Source organism: Scyliorhinus torazame, chromosome 8, assembly GCF_047496885.1.
Source record: "Scyliorhinus torazame isolate Kashiwa2021f chromosome 8, sScyTor2.1, whole genome shotgun sequence".
NCBI classification, from domain to species: domain Eukaryota; kingdom Metazoa; phylum Chordata; class Chondrichthyes; order Carcharhiniformes; family Scyliorhinidae; genus Scyliorhinus; species Scyliorhinus torazame.
Genome location: NC_092714.1, coordinates 269,742,304 through 269,761,627, shown reverse-complemented (window position 1 = coordinate 269,761,627; position 19,324 = coordinate 269,742,304). Strand labels below are relative to the sequence as shown.

The window sequence follows — 19,324 nt, the reverse complement described above, 5'->3', positions numbered from 1 at the left end:
GTCTGATTAGTAAGTTTGCAGACGACACAAAGGTTGGTGGAATTGCGGATAGCGATGAGGACTGTCAGAGGATACAGCAGGATTTAGATTGTTTGGAGACTTGGGCGGAGAGATGGCAGATGGAGTTTAATCCGGACAAATGTGAGGTAATGCATTTTGGAAGGTCTAATGCAGGTAGGGAATATACAGTGAATGGTAGAACCCTCAAGAGTATTGAAAGTCAGAGAGACATAGGTGTACAGGTCCACAGGTCACTGAAAGGGGTAACACAGGTGGCGAAGGTAGTCAAGAAGGCATACTGCATGACTGCCTTCATTGGCCGGGGCATTGAGTATAAGAATTGGCAAGTCGCCGGATGGGATTTATCCTAGGATTCTCTGGGAAGCTAGGGAGGAGATTGCTGAGCCTTTGGCTTTGATCTTTAAGTCATCTTTGTCAACAGGAATAGTGCCAGAAGACTGGAGGATAGCAAATGTTGTCCCCTTGTTCAAGAAGGGGAGTAGAGACAACCCCGGTAACTATAGACCAGTGAGCCTTACTTCTGTTGTGGGCAAAATCTTGGAACGGTTTATAAGAGATAGGGTGTATAATCATCTGCAAAGGAATAATTTGATTAGACATAGTCAACACGGTTTCGTGAAGGGTAGGTCATGCCTCACAAACCTTATTGAGTTCTTTGAGAAGGTGACCAAACAGGTGGATGAGGGTAAAGCAGTTGATGTGGTGTATATGGATTTCAGTAAAGCGTTTGATAAGGTTCCCCACGGTAGGCTACTGCAGAAAATACGGAAGCATGGGATTCAGGGAGATTTAGCAGTTTGGATCAGAAGTTGGCTAGCTGGAAGAAGACAAAGGGTGGTGGTTGATGGGAAGTGTTCAGACTGGAGTCCAGTTACTAGTGGTGTACCACAAGGATCTGTTTTGGGGCCACTGCTGTTTGTCATTTTTATAAATGACCTGGAGGAGGGCGTAGAAGGATGGGTGAGTAAATTTGCAGATGACACTAAAGTTGGTAGAGTTGTGGACAGTGCGGAAGGATGTTAAAAGTTACAGAGGGACATAGATAAGCTGCAGTGCTGGGCTGAGAGGTGGCAAATGGAATATAATGCAGAAAAGTGTGAGGTGATTCATTTTGGAAGGAATAACAGGAAGACAGAGTACTGGGCTTATGGTAAGATTCTTGGCAGTGTGGATGAGCAGAGCGATCTCGGTGTCCATGTACATAGATCCCTGAAAGTTGCCACTCAGGTTGAGAGGGTTGTTAAGAAGGTGTACGGTGTGTTAGCTTTTATTGGTAGAGGGATTGAGTTTCGGAGCCATGAGGTCATGTTGCAGCTGTACAAAACGCTGGTGCGGCCGCATTTGGAGTATTGCGTGCAATTCTGGTCACCGCATTATAGGAAGGATGTGGAAGCATTGGAAAGGGTGCAGAGGAGATTTACCAGAATGTTGCCTGGTATGGAGGGAAGATCTTATGAGGAAAGGCTGAGGGACTTGAGGCTGTTTTCGTTAGAGAGAAGAAGGTTAAGAGGTGACTTAATTGAGGCATACAAGATGATCAGAGGATTGGATAGGGTGGACAGTGAGAGCCTTTTTCCTCGGATGGTGATGTCTAGCACAAGGGGACATAGCTTTAAATTGAGGGGAGATAGATATAAGACAGATGTCAGAGGTAGGTTCTTTACTCAGAGAGTAGTAAAGGTGTGGAATGCCCTGCCTGCAACAGTAGTGGACTCGCCAACACTAAGGGTATTCAAATGGTCATTGGATAGACATATGGACGATAAGGGAATAGTGTAGATGGGCTTTAGAGTGGTTTCACAGGTCGACGCAACATCGAGGGCCGAAGGGCCTGTACTGCGCTGTAATGTTCTATGTTGCAGCTGTATAGAACCTTAGTTAGGCCACACTTGGAGTATATTGTTCAATTCTGGTCGCCACACTACCGGAGGATGTGGAGGCTTTAGAGAGGATGCAGAAGAGATTTACCAGGATGTTGCCTTGTATGGAGGGCATTAGCTATGAGGAGCGGTTGAATAAACTCGGTTTGTTCTCACTGGAACGACGGAGGTTGAGGGGTGACCTGATAGAGGTCTACAAAATTATAAGGGGCATAGACAGAGTGGATAGTCAGAAGCTTTTCCCCAGGGTAGAGGGGTCAATTACTAGAGGGCATAGGTTTACGGTACGAGGGGCAAGGTTTAGAGTAGATGTATGAGGCACGTTTTTTTACACAGAGGGTAGTGGGTGCCTGGAACACGCTGCCGGACGAGGTGGTGGAAGCAGGGACGATAGTGACATTTAAGGGGCAGCTTGACAAATACATGAATAGGATTGGAATAGAGGGATACGGACTTAGGAAGTGTAGAAGATTGTAGTTTAGTCGGGCATCATGGTCAGCACAGGCTTGGAGGGCCGAAGGGCCTGTTCCTGTGCTGTACTTTTCTTTGTTCTTTCTTCTTAAATGATTTTGGACACCTCTATCAAAGCACCTCTTATCTCCTCTCAAAGGAGAACAATCTTAACTTCTCCGATTCATCATCATAACTGAAGTTTCTCATCCCTGGAACCATTCTTATAAATCTCTTCTGTATTCTCTCCAATGTGATCATATTCTTTGTAAAGTATGGTACCCAGAACTGTATACAATGCTCCTGCTGAGGTCCAGCGAGTGTGTTCTACAAGTTCAGCATAAACTCCTAGCTCTTGTACTCTATACCCCTATTAATAAAGCCAGGATACTGTATTGTTCATTAACTTCTCTCTCCACCTGTCCTGCCGTCTTTAATGACTTATGCACATACACACCCAGGTCCCTTTGCTCCTGTACTCTTTTCAGTATGAACTCCCCCGGTAATTGGGATGGGGTTTCCCCTTAGCAACGGGGAACTACTCAATATAAAAACCCTAACCTGGGTGCAGGTCAGGGAGTGTGGACCTTCTAGGAGAGGAGTTATAGTTTTATTATTTGTACATAATGTAATAAATCAGTTGTTCATTTCTATCTTACCGTGTGTTCCTGTTGTCTCTCCTGTCGGGTTCACTGGCAACGAGGGTGAAGTGGAGCTGCTGCAGCCGCTGTGCGTTATACCGCCGACCCACTTCGTCCAGGCCCACAGGGGCCTCCACTCCAAATGGTGTGACGCCACACATCAGGAAACCTGAACAGTTTGATGCCGGTACCGATGACTGAACCCACTACATACAGTATGTGCCTTATTTTTTTTGATCTAAAGCAATCGTTGGGGATGAACGACACACCGTTATCCTGCTGACTGCAGTCGGGGGACCCACTAGCGGTCAGCAAAGCCTCTCGCACCCGGACAAGCTGGCCCTGGCCAAGGCAAATCTTAACCCACAGCCTCCGATAATGGTCCACCGGTCCGTTTTCCCGTGGCCTCACAAGCCAAGGAGAATTAAATGTGCATTTTTGGCACGCTTAAGGACATCATGTGGACTCAGGGCCACACTGCCCAAATCCTCAGGAGACCATTTCATCTGTGGGCTGCAAGACTCCAATAGCCAAAGGAAACTCCTTACGGAAGCCCACTTAACCCTTCAGCAGGCGGTGGACATTGCCATTTCCCAGGAGAACGCGGGGTCCAAGAGTTGCTGGGCTTGTCGGGCCTGAACCTCGGTCACCGAAGCGACCAACGACCAATTGCTCCCAGGCCGGAATGACTTGAACTTCTGCGAAACGGGACCGACCATGGGACCCCAGTCCGTCGCTTTGGCGCACCGGGGCACAGCCGGGATAATTCCCCTCAACTGGAACACCAAGATGGTGGCCCCAGGCCATGGGCTGGACATTGCGAACAGGGCCAGGGTGCCGGACAAGCCCGTGAAGATGCCATTCCCGCCAAACCCTCAGACGTTACCGCCCCCCTTAGTGGCCAAGCATACTATGTTGAAGACCAAGAGGAAGAGTGCCAGCTGTTGCACTGCGTTACAACCCCCAGGGTCGCACCATCCGGATTGCATTAATGTTGGACCTTCAGGATTAGGATGCCCGATTGGCAACGTATACATAGAACATAGAACAGTACAGGCCCTTCGGCCCACAATGTTGTGATGACCATTTATCCTAATCTAAAATCAACCTAACCTACACCCCTTCAATTTACTGCTGTCCATGTACCTGTCCAAGAGTCGCTTAAATGTCCCTAATGACTCTGACTCCACCACTTCCGCAGGCAGTGCATTCCACGCACCCACCACTCTCTGTGTAAAGAATTTACCTCTGTCATCTCCCCTATACCTTCCTCCAATCACCTTAAAATTATGTCCCCTCGTGACAGCCATTTCCGCCTTGGGGAAAAGTCTCTGGCTATCCAATCTATCCGTGTCTCTCATCACCTTATACACTTCTATCAAGTCACCTCTCTTCCTTCTTCACTCCAGTGAGAAAAGCCCTAGCTCCCTCAACCTTTCTTCATAAGCCATGCCCTACAGTCCAGGCAGCATCCTGGTAAATCTCCTCTGCACCCTCTCTAAAGCATCCACATCTTCCTATAATGAGGAGACCAGAACTGGGCACAATATTCCAAGTGTGGTCTAACCAGGGTTTTATAAAGCTGTAGCAAAACCTCACGGCTCTTAAACTTAATCCCCCCTGTTAATGAAAGCCAGCACACCATACACCTTCTTAACAAACCTATCAACCTGGGTGGCAACTTTGAGGGTTCTTTGTACGTGGATCCCAAGATCCCTCTGTTCCTCCACTCTTCCAAGAATCCAGCCTTTAAACCAATATTCAGAATTCAAATTTGACCTTCCAAAATGAATCACCTCATATTTATCTAGGTTGAACTTCATCTGCCATGTCTCAGCCCAGCTCTGCATCCTGTCAATGTCCGGTTGTAACCTCCAACAGCCCTTGACACTATCTACAACTCCACCAACCTTGTGTCATCGGCAAACTTACTAACCCACCCTTCCACTTCCTCATGCAAGCCATTTATAAAAACCACAAAGAGCAGAGGTCCCAGAACAGATCCCTGCGGGACACCACTGGTCACCGACCTCCAGGAGGAATACTTTCCATCCACTACCACTTGCTGTCTTTTTTCGGCCAGCCAATTCTGTATTCAGACAGCCAAATTTCCCTGTATCCCACGCCCCCTAACTTTCATAATGAGCCTACCATGGGGAACCTTATCAAATGCCTTTCCTGAAATCCATATACACCACGTCCGCTGCCCGACCTTCAATGTGTCTCGTCACATCCTCAAAGAATTCAATGAGGCTTGTGAAGCATGACCTGCCCCTCACAAAGCCATGCTGACTATCTTTAATCAAATTATGCTTTTCTGAATAATCATAAATCCTATCTCTCAGGATCCTTTCCAGTATTTTGCTCACCACAAATGTAAGACTGACTGGTCTGTAATTCCCAGGGATTTCCCTGTTCCCTTTCTTGAACAGGGGAACAACATTGGCCTCCCTCCAATCATCCGGTACTACTCCAGTGGAGAGTGAGGACGCAAAGATCATCGCCAACGGCGCAGCAATCTCGTCCCTCTCTTCCCGTAGAAACCTTGGGTATATCCCGTCTGGCCCAGGGGACTTAGCCATCCTGATGCTTTTCAAAATTTCCAGCACATCCTCCTTAATATCAATCTGTTCGAGCCTATTAACCTGGTTCACGCTGTTCTCACGAGCAACAAGGTCCCTCTCTCCAGTGAATACTGAAGCAAAATACTCATTTAGGGCCTCCCCTACCTCAGATTCTAGGCACACGTTTCCTCCACTATCCCTGATCGCCCCCTGATCATCCTCTTATTTCTCACATAAGTATAGAATGCCTTGGGGTTTTCCCTAATCCTTCCCACCAGGGCTTTTTCATGCCCCCTTCTAGCTTTCCTAAGTCCATTTTTTAATACCTTCCTGGCTTCCTTGTAACCCTCTAGAGCCGTGCCAGATCCTGGCTTCCTCAACCTTAAGTAAGCTTCCTTCTTCCTCTTGACTAGAAGCTCCACTTCTCTTTGTCATCCAAGGCTCCTTCACCTTACTATTCCTTCCTTGTCTCAGTGGGACAAAACCATCCAGCACTCGCAATAAGTGCTCCTTAAACAACCCCCACATTACTGTTGTACATTTCCCTGAGAACACCTGTTCCCAATTTATGCTCCTCAGCTCCTGTCTAATAGCAGTATAATTTCCCCTCCCCCAATTAAATCCCTTGCCATACTGTCTGTTCAAGGTCAAGGAGTTGTGGTCACTGTCACCGAAATGCTCTCCCACCGAGATACCTGACACCTGGCCTGGTTCGTTACCAAGCACCAAATCCAATATGGCCTCCCCACTAGTCGGCCTATCTACATATTGAGTCAGGAATCCTGCCTGGACACACTGGACAAAATCTGCTCCATCCAAACCATTTGCACTAAGGAGGTTCCAGTCAATATTAAAGAAGTTGAAGTCACCCATGACAACAACTCTGTTACTTCTGCACCTTTCCAAGATCTGCCACCCAATCTGTTCCTCCATCTCTCTGCTGCTATTGGGGGTTCTGTAGAAAACTCCCAATAAAGTGACTGCTCCTTTCTTGTTTCTGACTTCCACCCAGTAGACTCACTAGACAAACCCTCAACAACTACCTCCTTTTCTGCAGCTGTGATGCATTCCCGAATTAACAGTGCCACACCCCCTCTTCTTTTACCTCCCTCTCTATTCTTCTTAAAACATCTAAAGCCCGGAACATCTAACAACCATTCCTGTCCCTGTGATATATTGTCTCCGTAATGGCCACAACATTGTAGTTCCAAATTTTGATCCGTGCTCTTAAGTTCATCTCCCTTATTCCTGACACTCCTTGCATTGAAACAGACACACTTGAACCCATCCCACTGAGTGCAACTTTGCCCTATCAACTGTCTATCCTTCCTCACAGACTCGCTGCATGCTATTTCTGCCTGTTCAACAGCTACCCTATCCCCCCCCCCCCCCCCCCGCCCAACAGCATTCAAAACGGTATACTTGGTTTGAATGGGAATGGCCACAGGGGATCCCTGCACTGTCTGCCTGTTCTCTTTCCTTCCCCTGACTGTAACCCAGCTACTATTTTCTAAACCTTGGGTGTGGCTACCTCCCTGTAACTCCTCTATATCACCCCCTCTGCCTCCCGGATGATCCGAAGTTCATCCAGCTCCATTTCCCTAACTCTGTCTCCAAGGAGCTGGAGTTGGGTGTACTTCCCACAGGTATAATCAATGGGAACACTAGTGGTGTCCCTTACCTCCCACATCTGACAGGAGAAGCATGCAACTGCCCTAACTCCCATCCCCTCTGATCTGAATTCCCAAAGAGATTTAAAAGTGAAACAAATTAAAGATCAAACACCCATTAGGCCCTTACAACATACATATATACTTCTGCTACTCTCTCAAGTGAACCCTCTAAAATTGGTGATTTTGCTGAATCATACAAATATAGCTTGCTGCGCCCTTAAAAAAAACCACTTACATTACAGAATGTAGCTGAGATTCTGCTCTGTGAACCAACTGGAACTCCGCCCTCTGACCTCCCAGTCAGCTGCACTCTTTGTATACTCCCGTCTCCACTCACGCTCTTTGAGGAAATGTAGGAAATGAAAGGAGCACCTTGCTCGCTCCTCACCAAACTCCGCCCCCCCCCCCCCCCCCACCTCGTTGGTGAATCTGGAGGCAATCAGAGCGTCCTATGCACATTGGCCCTGGCACACAAGTCGTGCGGCCTCCCTTGCCTGCCTGGGCTTCATGTTCTGCCCACCCTCCGCATCCTCTTCGTCGGACGAGGCCTGTCCTTCATCCTCCTTCTCCAGCATGTCGCTCCTCTGATGCGCGGTGTTGTGGAGGACGCAGCAGACCGCCACGATGCAGGCGACCCTCTCAACATCATACTGCAGGGCCCCTCCAGAGCGGTCCAGGCAACTGAACCGCATCTTCAGGAGACCGAAGCACTGTTCGATCACACCTCTGGTCGCTGCATGGGTGTTGTTGTAGCCAGTCTCTGCATTGGTCTGTTCCCTCTGGAAAAGTGCCAGCATCCATGACAGCAGCAGATGACCCCTGATAATCGCCTTTCCCGATTTTGGCGCCAGCCAATGGAGATTCCCGCCCTGTATGTTTTCATGACGCAGTTAGGTATAGCACTTGGGGCGAAGGGGATCAAAGGATAGTGGGGGAAGGCCGGATTAGCTTTTGAGTTGGATTATCAGCCATGATCATAATGAATGGCTGATCAAGCTTGAAGGGCCGAATGACCTCCTCCTGCTCCAAGTTTCAAGGTCACAATTACTGATCCCATCTCCTTATACCAGATATATTTAGTTTATTTTTTTGACGAAATTCAAATTCGCAAACTGCCATATTAGAGTCATGAATTTGTGTGTCAAGATTATTAATCCAGGTTTCTGGATTATTAGTCCAGTTACATGGTGGTGCGGTGGTTAGCACTGGCACTGAGGACCCGGGATCATTCCCGGCCCCGGATCACTATCCGTGTGGAGTTTGCACATTCCCCCTGTGTTTGCGTGGGTTTCATCCCCACAACCCAAAGATGTGCCGGGTAGGTGAATTGGCCACGCTAAATTGCCCCTTAATTGGAAAAAAAAGAATTAGATACTCTTTTAAAAAAAATTTTTTCAATTAGTCCAATTACATAACCACTGCACCACCATACACTAGTGTAACTAAACGTGACAACAGAAAATAATATGTCAGAGGAAAAATGCATTCAGATGTAAGATTTTTAATATATGGAAAATAGTTTACAAAATGTGAATACGAGGACTCCAAGCATATTCTATTTTGAAGCGTTCTGTAACCTAATGTTTACATGTTTTTCTTTCCTCACCCGCTCCCTTGCAAACCTTTTTATGGTTTTGTAAAGATTTGCCTATTATTCAAGAGCTTTGTGATCTGCAAGATTCTGTAGTAATTGAATCCAGAAGGAGCAGCACTGATCACAGACCAATATCAGTACAGAAAATAAGCAAAGAGCGGGACTGTCAATCTGAAAATGAGATCTATGAATCTGTAAGTGTCTGTATTTGGAGGTTCCCCATCTGAATTAGCAACAACATACTTTTAAGAATATTAAAGGTAGATTTATTATTGCCTCATATTTATTATTGACACATTTGATTGTGGAAAAATAAAAACATCAAAATATAGGAGCAGGGGTAGGGCATTTGGCCCCTCAAGCCTGCTCTGCCATTCAATAGATCCCCCTTCCATAAGACAATAACACGTAGGAATAAAAGTAGGCCATTTGGTCCATCAAAACTTCCTTATTTTTATACTCCATTCCGTTTTGAAATAAAAGCCATTCCCGTTACCTGCTGAACTTGTATGTAGTTTTTTGTGATTTCTGCAGGAGGTCTCCCAAATTCCTCTGTGTTACAGCTTTCTGCAATGTTTCTCCATTTAAATAATATTCAGCTCCTTTATTCTTCCTACCAAAGTGCATAACTTCACATTTTCCTACATTATATTTGATCTGCCAAGTTTTTGTCCACTCACGTAACATGCGTAAATCTCCCTGTCGACGCTTTGGGGCGAGTTTGAGCTCCCTTTCTCCATCCGTGAGAAATTTGGCTCAGAATCCAGAGAGAATCAACAAACGGGATTCTCACCAGCGTAATTGGCTTTTGGAATCCCCTCTCCTCCCCCTGGCCAGTGGAGTAGTGCAAATCGTTGTTCTGGATGAAGCTAGCCAGGTTGCAAGATTCACTGCCTTCACCGCCATCTCAGGCTTCTCAAGAGCGCAGGGTACAGTAAACTGCACCCATGTGGCTATACGGGCTCCACGGCAGCAGCCCCCAATGTTTATAAACCTCAAGGGCTACCATTCCATCAATGTACAACTCGTGTGATCATTGGAAGCACATACTGCATGTCTGCACGGTACCCTGGGAGTTGTCATAACTCCTAGATTCTGAGTCACTCCCAGGTGCCTGTGATTTCTGAGGGGCCGGTGCATCTGCAGGGATGGCTGCTTGGGAATAACACTTGCTGATGACTGGTGCATCGCCCTCACAGCTATGCCAAGGAGAGCTGCAAAACTGCTCAGAACTCCACATGCTCTCTTAAAGAACAGACCATAGGACTTCTGAAGATATACTTCAGATGCTTGGATCGCTCAGGTGGCTCACTGAAATACACTCCCGATAGCATTTCCCCTATGATCGCAGTGTGTTTAGCCCTTCACAGTTTGGCTGTGCAAAGAGGTGAGGGGAGGATGAGAGTTCATTGGAAGATGAAGATGCAGAGGTTGCCTGGATGAGCTCCACCATCCAGGATAAAGCAGCCCGTTTGTTTGCTACCCCTTGCACAAATATTCACTCCCTCCACCACCAACAAACAGTGGCAATCATGTGTACCATCAACAAAATGCACAGCGGAGACTCACCAATGTTCCTTTAGCAGAACCTTCCAAATCCACGACCACTACCATCTAGAAGGTCAAGGACAGCATATACCTGGGAACACCACCACCTGAAGGTTCCCCTCCATCCTGATGGTCATGAACCATCCTGACTTGGAACTATATAGCCATTCGTTCACTGTCACTGGGTCAAAATCCAGTCTAAAACCCAGACTAATTTGTGTTTACAGTGGAGAGGTTACAGGCATGCCATGGGGAGAGGAGAGGTGAAATGGTTGGGGGGTGAGGAGGAAAGAGAAGTTTTTGTACATCAGTGACCATGCACAAGAAAATGTATTGATAACCGGTGCAGTTATAAATGTTTTTGGGGTTATTTTTAAATAGGAAAAATCTGCTGTTGACTTAACACCAGTGGAGCTTCCTCTTGGAGAAGAGAGAGACAGTCAACAAAATGAAGTTGCAGTGGTGAGTAAAATGCAAATTCTTCATGCAATGTAGATTTAAAAGAGAAAGCTGTGTAAGCAAGAAATGTATTTTTATGATTAGATCTTACTTGTAAAAAGCAGCTCGTGTCCATTTACTCTTTACAATTATTTGACACATTCATCAAGGTGTCAGGTTGGAGATAAATGGATGTCATATATGTGAATATTCATCTCTAGCTAAAATTGAATTGAAGAAAGAGGAGACGGTCATGTTCTGTAGACAGGGAACTTGTTGGGGATTGAGAGGAAAAGCGCTGGTTTAAAAAGGATAATTTTTGATTGGTGAGTAATGGCTTGTGTAATCCTCCTAGCATTGACACTGGATCGCCATCTTTCTAATCTGCATATAAATAATTTTGGAAAGCAAACAATTTCAAAATTAGGTGATTATATTAAGATTAAAGATAAAGGGGTAAACTCAGCAAGGCTGTGTTCCTAATGGCACCGATCTGATGGGCCAAATAGCCTTCTGTGCCATATGGCTCTATCGTAGAGTAAGTTCAATGGCCAGAAAAATAAGAATGCATTAAGTGTGCAGACCTTCATGCCCAAGTCTTAAAGTTCCGCTCCAATTCACCTACCATGTTGATTTAGAACTATATAGTTTCTTCATTGCCGCTGGGTCAAAATCAGTTGGTGTACCAACGCCAGATGGTCTGCAGTGATTCAAGATGGTGCCTCACCACCACCTTCTCAAGGGCAGTATCTTACATGGTCACTTTACTGGTAAACAAATATCATCTTTTTACTTCTCGATTGTCCACTAACTTTAGATTCATCATTAAACTTATGGGGCGGGATTTACCGACCAACCGACAGAGGAGGCAGCCCGCCAGCAGGATTTAATGGTCCCACCATTGTGAACGGGATTTCCCGTTGACTGCACCCTTCGATGTCGGGAAATCCATATGCCAGTGTGAGACCAGAATATCTCAATGGACCGAACAGCCAGTAAATTCTGCCCATGATCTCTGGATTATTCGTCCAAACCTGTGGATTAGTAGTCCAGGAACATAACCACTTGTATTTGCCTTAGTAAATTGTGACTCGATGTTTTAAAGTGAGAACAGTTAACATTTTAATCTTCCTTGTGGTTTATTGCATAGGAACAATGTACAGCAGGAAATCAGGATTATGATGAGATACATTGCAACAAAAGATCGCAGCACCTTTGGCACAGCCTACAGGTACTCATATTCATGTACTTATTTATGTTTACAGCTGAAGCCAACTATCTACTCATACACAAAATTAAATAAAAATAGTTCTGTTTTATCTCTTAAATGTCTGAAAAATGTTTTCTCGTTTTTCCAATTAAGAGCCAATTTTAGCGTGGTCAATCCACCTAGCCTGCACATCTTTGGATTGTAGGGGTGAGACCCATGCAGATACGGGGATAATGTGCAAACTGTACACAGACAGTGACCTGGGTCCGAGATCGAACCCGGGTCCTCAGTGCTGTGAGGCAGCAGTGCCAACCACTACGCCACTTTTGCCTACCTTATATGTCACTGACAATTAACATTGGTGTTGAGACAGCATGGGTGGTTGAGAAATTGGATAAAGGCTTACCAGTGCAAATTGGGTGCAGGGAACAATACCGCAGAACAGGTAGGTTTGACACCGATTGAAATTCGACCTTTTAGCTTATTTCAGTTAAACCAGTAAGTTGTGGACCCAGGCAGCTCACAAGCGGAGCAGTCACTGATTTAAAGCAGTAGTCCTCAGAGAAGTTTTTAGGAGGTGGGGGTGGAAAGAGTCATTAAGGTCGAGCAAAGTCATCCTTGGAAAAGTCAGAGGTTAGGTGGATTGGCCATGATAAATTGCCCTTAGTGTTGGGTGGGGTTACTGGGTTATGGGGATAGGGTGGAGGTGTTGACCTTGGGTAGGGTGCTCTTTCCAAGAGCCGGTGCAGACTCGATGGGCCGAATGGCCTCCTACACTGTAAATTCCATGAATTCTATGAATTCTTAACTCGCAATCAAAATGTGACCACTGTTGTCATTATGTATTTTCCTAGTGCTGGTACCTGCAGTTTCTGTAGCTGTTCAGTAGTATTCTGTTCCTGCTGTATTAATGACCACTTTATTTGCTTCCACATTGACCTTGGTGTGGATTCGCAGGGGGAGAATGGAGCTTCGAGCGAAAATCGGGTTTAGTGCTTGTCATGTGAGAGTACCTTTAAGAAATGGGTGTTTATAAATGGGTGTGTATATAAGTATCTAGTGAGAGTACCTTTAATAAATGGGCGTTTATTACTGCAGAGATGTCAGAGAGTGGGTGGAGCTGGGCTGTCTTGTCAGCTTTTTACTTTCGTTTTAGGCTGTTTGCTGCAGGGTGTGTTTTCATTTCGTTTTCAGAGCTGGGTAGCTGCAGTCACAGCCAGAAGGTGTATGAATCTCTTTCTGTAATCTAAAGACTGTAATCGATCCTGGTGATTTAAAACTAATAACAGTAGTGACTTTAACCTGATGTGCTTCTGGTAAAAGGTGTTTTAAGTCTTATGGATGTTAAAAGGAAAGCTTAAAGGATTACTTAGTGTTGTACTCTTTGGGGGTTGTATTTGAATTAATGGTTGCTAAGATGTTCACTGTTTGTTTTAAAAAGGTTAACTTGAGTTCATAGAATAAACATTGTTTTGCTTTAAAAAAAGACTTTTCCATTTCTGCTGTACCACACCTGTAGAGTGGGCCGTGTGCTCCCCATACCACAATCTATTAAAAGTTGTGGGTCAGGTGAATCCATGATACACTTTGGGGTTCTGTAAACCCTGGCCCACAACAGTGCTGGACGCCAAATTGTTTGCGATGCTCCAATTCTTCGCCGGTGGCTTCAACGTGCTACCCACCCCATGCTGGTGGGAGGATGCAAATCAAGCATTTAATTAAATGCCCACCCCACTGACAACCCCAGCCCAGCCTCCACCATCAGACCCCACCCCCACTGACCTTCCCAGCCCCTCCCATCAGTTACCATCACCCCCAAACCACCCATCGAAGACCCCATCAGGCCCCTCCACCCCCTCGAGTTGTTGGGGAGACAGGCCACCCTCATGAGTGCGTGCTGTGGGGGATCACCCTTTATTCCCATGTTACTGGGGGGAGGATGCCCCTACTTGTCAGCGGGGGCGGCAGGATTTGCGTTGTGGCGGCGAGAGGCTGGCCTGCTGCTGGACCTCACAATGGTGGCCTGATACCTTTCCCCAATGCATCAATTAGCATGGTGTAGGGGAGAGATGCACACCTGGGTGCCGTTCCCAGGACCAGTAGCGATTCTCCACTGACAGGAGCACTCAGGCTCCTGAATGGAGAATCCCTGCCCTTGTGTGCTGCCTTCTGCCCTCCTCTCCCTACCTGCAGTCTAACCCATTGAAAAGTCTACATGCCCCAGAATTCTGCCAAAGTCTGGAACATATGAAATTCTCCAAAATCTCAGAATTTGGATGTCAGCAGATCCCTTTCCTGCACTCATTGTCCATTCACTTCAGTTGTCCCACATTGCCCCCTGCACCCCCCCCCCCCTCCAACCACATCCCTGCTTTGAAGATTCAAACTCATTGTATGTTTCCAAGCCCAGATGCTAAAGCTCCCAGATGAATATCCCTTATGAGATACCTTCGCAGGGTTCTATCTAACAGTCTACCTTACATCCGTTATCTGACCCACAGAGATCCTATCGTATCCCCATTTCTTTTGGCTCCTGATCAACACCACCCTCCCACTCCATAATTTCTCTTCGGCTTGTGATCTATCACCTTTCTGACAACCTCTCTGTCATGGGCGCTAACTTTAACTCGGTACTTGTTGCCTTATGAAAAGAAGAAAGAGGAGCAGAAGTACACCTACAGCCCCTCGTACCTGTGTAAGATCATGGCTGATGTGATCATGACCTCAACTCCATTTTTTTTGCCTTCATTGTCTGTACAACAAAATACAGTGGTCTGTAACAAAACAATGGAAATGGAAACAAATAGGAACCAGACATGGTATATATTTTTGAGACATGGCCACAGAAAAATCAGGGCTGTGAATTAAGCAATGCAGATTATAAAATAGAGGGGGGAAATGGGTGGTGGAGTAGCTGTTCTTAATAGAATCCCGACAGTGCAGAAGGAGGCTATTCGGCCCATCCAGTCTGCACTGAACCTCCAAAAGAACACCCTACCTAGACCCACACCTCGTCCTATCTCCGTAACCCCATAACGCCACCTAACCTAGGGACAACATGATAGTAGTAGGAAACAGGGACACAGCTATTAGCAAGACAAAAATATAATCCATGTTTCTAAAGATAAAAAGTAATAAATTATCTATCGTACTAATAGGTGTAATCTACAGACCACCTTATGTGGAAGGGAGAGATACGCGGACAGATTAGGGAATTGCTTAATAACATGAAATAATAATCATGGAGAATTTCCACTAGCCTGATATGAAATGGACAAATGATGTAGTTAAAGGAATTAAAGTTCCTACAAGAGTACATGACTCCTTTCCAACCCAATAAGTGAACAGCCAAACAAAGGAAGATTTGCTTTTGGATCTAGTAATGGTGAATGAATCAGATAAGAGAAATTAAAGTAGGGGAACATCTAGGCAATAGTGACTATAATATTAAATGTTTTAAGATGATATACAATGACATACATATGATGAAACTACTCTATAATTCTTGCACCTTTCTCTAATTTTTTTGCAAATTTGTTCCTGTACATCCAGTCCATTATAGACTACCGAGCAATCTAATTGCACCATTTTTGTTCCTTAGCTCTAGCCAAATAGATTCTGTCCTTGACCTTGCTGGGACATTCTCTCTTTCCAGCACTGCGATGCTCTCCTTAATCAATATTGCTAACCTACCCCTTTTCTTTCTTTCCTATCTTTTCTGAACACCTTGTATCCAGGAATATTTAACACCAAGTCCTGCCCTTCTTGAGCCAGGTCTGTGTTATAGCCACAAACTTATATTTCCACTTGGCATTGTGGAAACCTTTCAGAATGTTAGAAACCTCTATTAGGTCACGCCTCTTTCTTCAAGAGAAAATTGACCCAGCCAGTTAATCATTCCTGATATGTATACCCTTGCACTTCTGCTATTGTCCTTTAAATCATCTCTGCACTCTCTCATGTCCCAGTAAGACTTTCTACAGCAATAGATTTGCAGTCCAACTAGAGGGACTTCTGGACTTGGTTCTTGGGAATGAGATATGGGATGATCAACTATCCCTTATTTTATAAAATTGTCCTGCATCTGAGTCCACTGTGCAGTATGCCAGACTGTGTTGTGCATGCGCAGTACCCCCTTTCCCCATGAGCTCTGAGCACAGACAATCATTACTCTTGTTGAAATATCTATGCCCCAGAGAAGCATTGCTTGATTGACAGCTCCGATTCTCTGATCTCTGGTCAATTTCACAATGTTTATTTACACAAGGTTAAGTGGTTTCATGGGCTTGTGGTTTTTGTTGTCCCTTTAAAGGGTCTGGATGATTGACATTGTATTGTCTTCTAGTGAAATAGCTTTTTTTAAACACAGTAAAAAGTTATGAATTATTTTGTTTAAAGCATTTTTTTTGAAGACCATAGGGGTCATTGGTTCTATACCATATTTTTTCCCAGTTGATAAAACTGGACTGGAAGATCCCAGAATGGAACCCTGGCTCAAAAGATCATGGGTGGGATTCTCCGTCCCGCGAGCCGGCCAATGGGAATTCCCATTGTGGACAGCCCCATGTCATCGGGAAATCCCTGGGCGTGGGTGCGTTGCCGGCGTAACAGAGAATCCCGACAGTGGAGAATTCACCCAGTGACTTTTACCTTTTTTTTAATCAAACATGGAAGAACAGTGTCACAGGACCGCTAATTAGTTTTACCAAAAACATTCATTAAACATGGATAAATTGGATTATAGTACAATACTCCTTTACTCCTTCCTTAGCTTAACAATTACACACAAGTTTTAAGATTAATGGGATGACAAAGTACATTTGAAGCTACAATGTTCTCATTAACATACAAAGTCCTTTTTTACAACACGGATTGGATGTGGTCAAACACACACTCCGCTCCGAAAAACATGTTTTAAAACCTTCTCTCGTAATAAGGCTTTCAATTAACAGGTTGCATTCTGAACTCCACTCCATGTTTTCCAAAGGAATGTTATTCCTTTCCAGGTTGTTATTCCTGGTAACTAAATATCCCAGGGTATAGATGCTTCAGGGGGGATAGAGAGGGAAGTAAAAGAGTTGGAGGAGTTTGGATTACTGGTCAGAGATGATATCACAGCTGTGATTAAGGAGGGCACGATGGCGGATTCGAGCACTGAGGCAATATGGGTAGAGCTAAGAAATAGGAAGGGTGCAGTAACATTGTTGGGACTTTACTACAGGCCTCCCAAAAGCGAGCGTGAAGTAGAGGTATAAATATGTAGACAGATTATAGAAAACTGTAGGAACAATAGGGTGGTCGTGATGGGAGATTTCAACTTCCCCAACATTGAATGCGACTCATGTAGTGTTGGAGGCGTAGATGGAGCAGAATTTGTAAGGAGCATCCAGGAGAGTTTTTTAGAGCAGTATGTAAATAGTCCAACTCGGGAAAGGGCCATACTGGACCTGGTATTGGGGAATGATCCCGGCCAGGTGGTTGAAGTTTCAGTCGGTGATTACTTTGGGAATAGCGATCACAATTCCGTAAGTTTTAGAATACTCAAGGACAAAGACGAGAGTGGTCCTAAAGGAAGAGTGCTAAATTGGGGAAAGGCCAAGTGTAACAAAATTCGGCAGGAGCTAGGGAATGTGGATTGGGAGCAGCTGTTTATGGGTAAATCCACATTTGAAATGTGGGAGTCAAGGAAAGGTTGATTAGGGTGCAGGACAGACATGTCCCTGTGAAAATGAGGGATAGAAATGGCAAGATTAGGGAACCATGGATGACGGGTGGAATTGTGAGACTAGCTAAGATGAAAAAGGAAGCATACAAAAGATCTAGGCGACTTAAAACTGATGAAGCTTTGGAGCAATATCGGGAAAGTAGGACAAATCTCAAACGCGCAATAAAGAGGGCTAAAAGGGGTCATGAAATATCTTTGGCTAACAGGGTTAAGGAAAATCCCAAAGCCTTTTATTCGTATATAAGGAGCAAGAGGGTAACTAGAGAAAGGATTGGCCCACTCAAAGACAGAAGAGGGAATTTATGCGTGGAGTCAGAGGAAATGGGTGAGATTCTTAATGAGTACTTTGCATCGGTATTCACCAAGGAGAGGGACATGACGGATGTTGAGGCTAGGGATGGATGTTTAAATACTCTAGGTCAAGTCGGCATAAGGAAGGGGGAAGTTTTGGGTATTCTAAAAGGCATTAAGGTGGACAAGTCCCCAGGTCCGGATGGGATCTATCCCAGGTTACTGAGGGAAGTGAGGGACAAAATAGCTGGGGCCTTAACAGATATCTTTGCAGCATCCTTGAACACGGGTGAGGTCCCTGAGGATTGGAGAATTGCTAATGTTGCCCCTTTGTTTAAGAAGGGTAGCAGGGATAATCCAGGGAATTATAGACCTGTGAGCTTGACGTCAGTGGTAGGCAAACTGTTGGAGAAGATACTGAAGGATAGGATCTATTCACATTTGGAAGAAAATATCAGTGATAGGCAGCATGGTTTTGTGCAGGGGAGGTCATGTCTTACAAACCTAATAGAATTCTTTGAGGAAATGGCAACGTTAATTGATGAGGGAAGGGCTGTAGATGTCATATACATGGACTTCAGTGAGGCATTTGATAAAGTTTCCCATGGCAGGCTGATGGAAAAAGTGAAGTCGTATGGGGTTCAGGATGTACTAGCTAGATGGATAAAGAACTGGCTGGGCAACAGGAGACAGAGAGTAGTGGTGGAAGGGAGTGTCTCAAAATGGAGAAAGGTGACTAGTGGTGTTCCACAGGGATCCGTGCTCGGACCACTGTTGTTTGTGATATACATAAATGATCTGGACGAAGGTATAGATGGTCTGATTAGCAAGTTTGCAGATGATACTAAGATTGGTGGAGTTGCAGATAGCGAGGAGGACTGTCAGAGAATACAGCAAAATATAGATAGATTGGAGAGTTAGGCAGAGAAATGGCAGATGGAATTCAATCCAGGCAAATGCGAGGTGATGCATTTTGGAAGATCTAATTCAAGAGCGGACTATACGGTCAATGGAAGAAGTCCTGGGGAAAATTGATGTACAGAGAGATCTGGGAGTTCAGGTCCATTGTACCCTGAAGGTGGCAACGCAGGTCGATAGAGTGGTCAAGAAGGCATACAGCATGCTTGCCTTCATCGGACGGGGTATTGAGTACAAGAGTCGGCAAGTCATGTTACAGTTGTATAGGACTTTGGTTAGGCCACATTTGGAATACTGCGTGCAGTTCTGGTCGCCACATTACCAGAAGGATGTGGATGCTTTAGAGAGGGTGCAGAGGAGGTTCACCAGGA

The 19,324-nt window shown here is 45.3% G+C and overlaps 1 protein-coding gene across 1 annotated transcript in view; it reads left to right on the top strand.

Annotated features, from left to right (window-relative positions):
• The window catches only part of LOC140428633 (double-strand-break repair protein rad21 homolog), a 135,274-nt gene that overhangs the window by 95,104 nt on the left and 20,846 nt on the right, over window positions 1-19,324 (top strand). Inside the window, exons 11-13 of the mRNA XM_072515300.1 lie at window positions 8,872-9,017; window positions 10,753-10,833; window positions 11,960-12,040. Coding sequence (XP_072371401.1) covers window positions 8,872-9,017; window positions 10,753-10,833; window positions 11,960-12,040 — 308 coding nt within the window. The remainder of the gene's footprint in view (window positions 1-8,871; window positions 9,018-10,752; window positions 10,834-11,959; window positions 12,041-19,324) is intronic.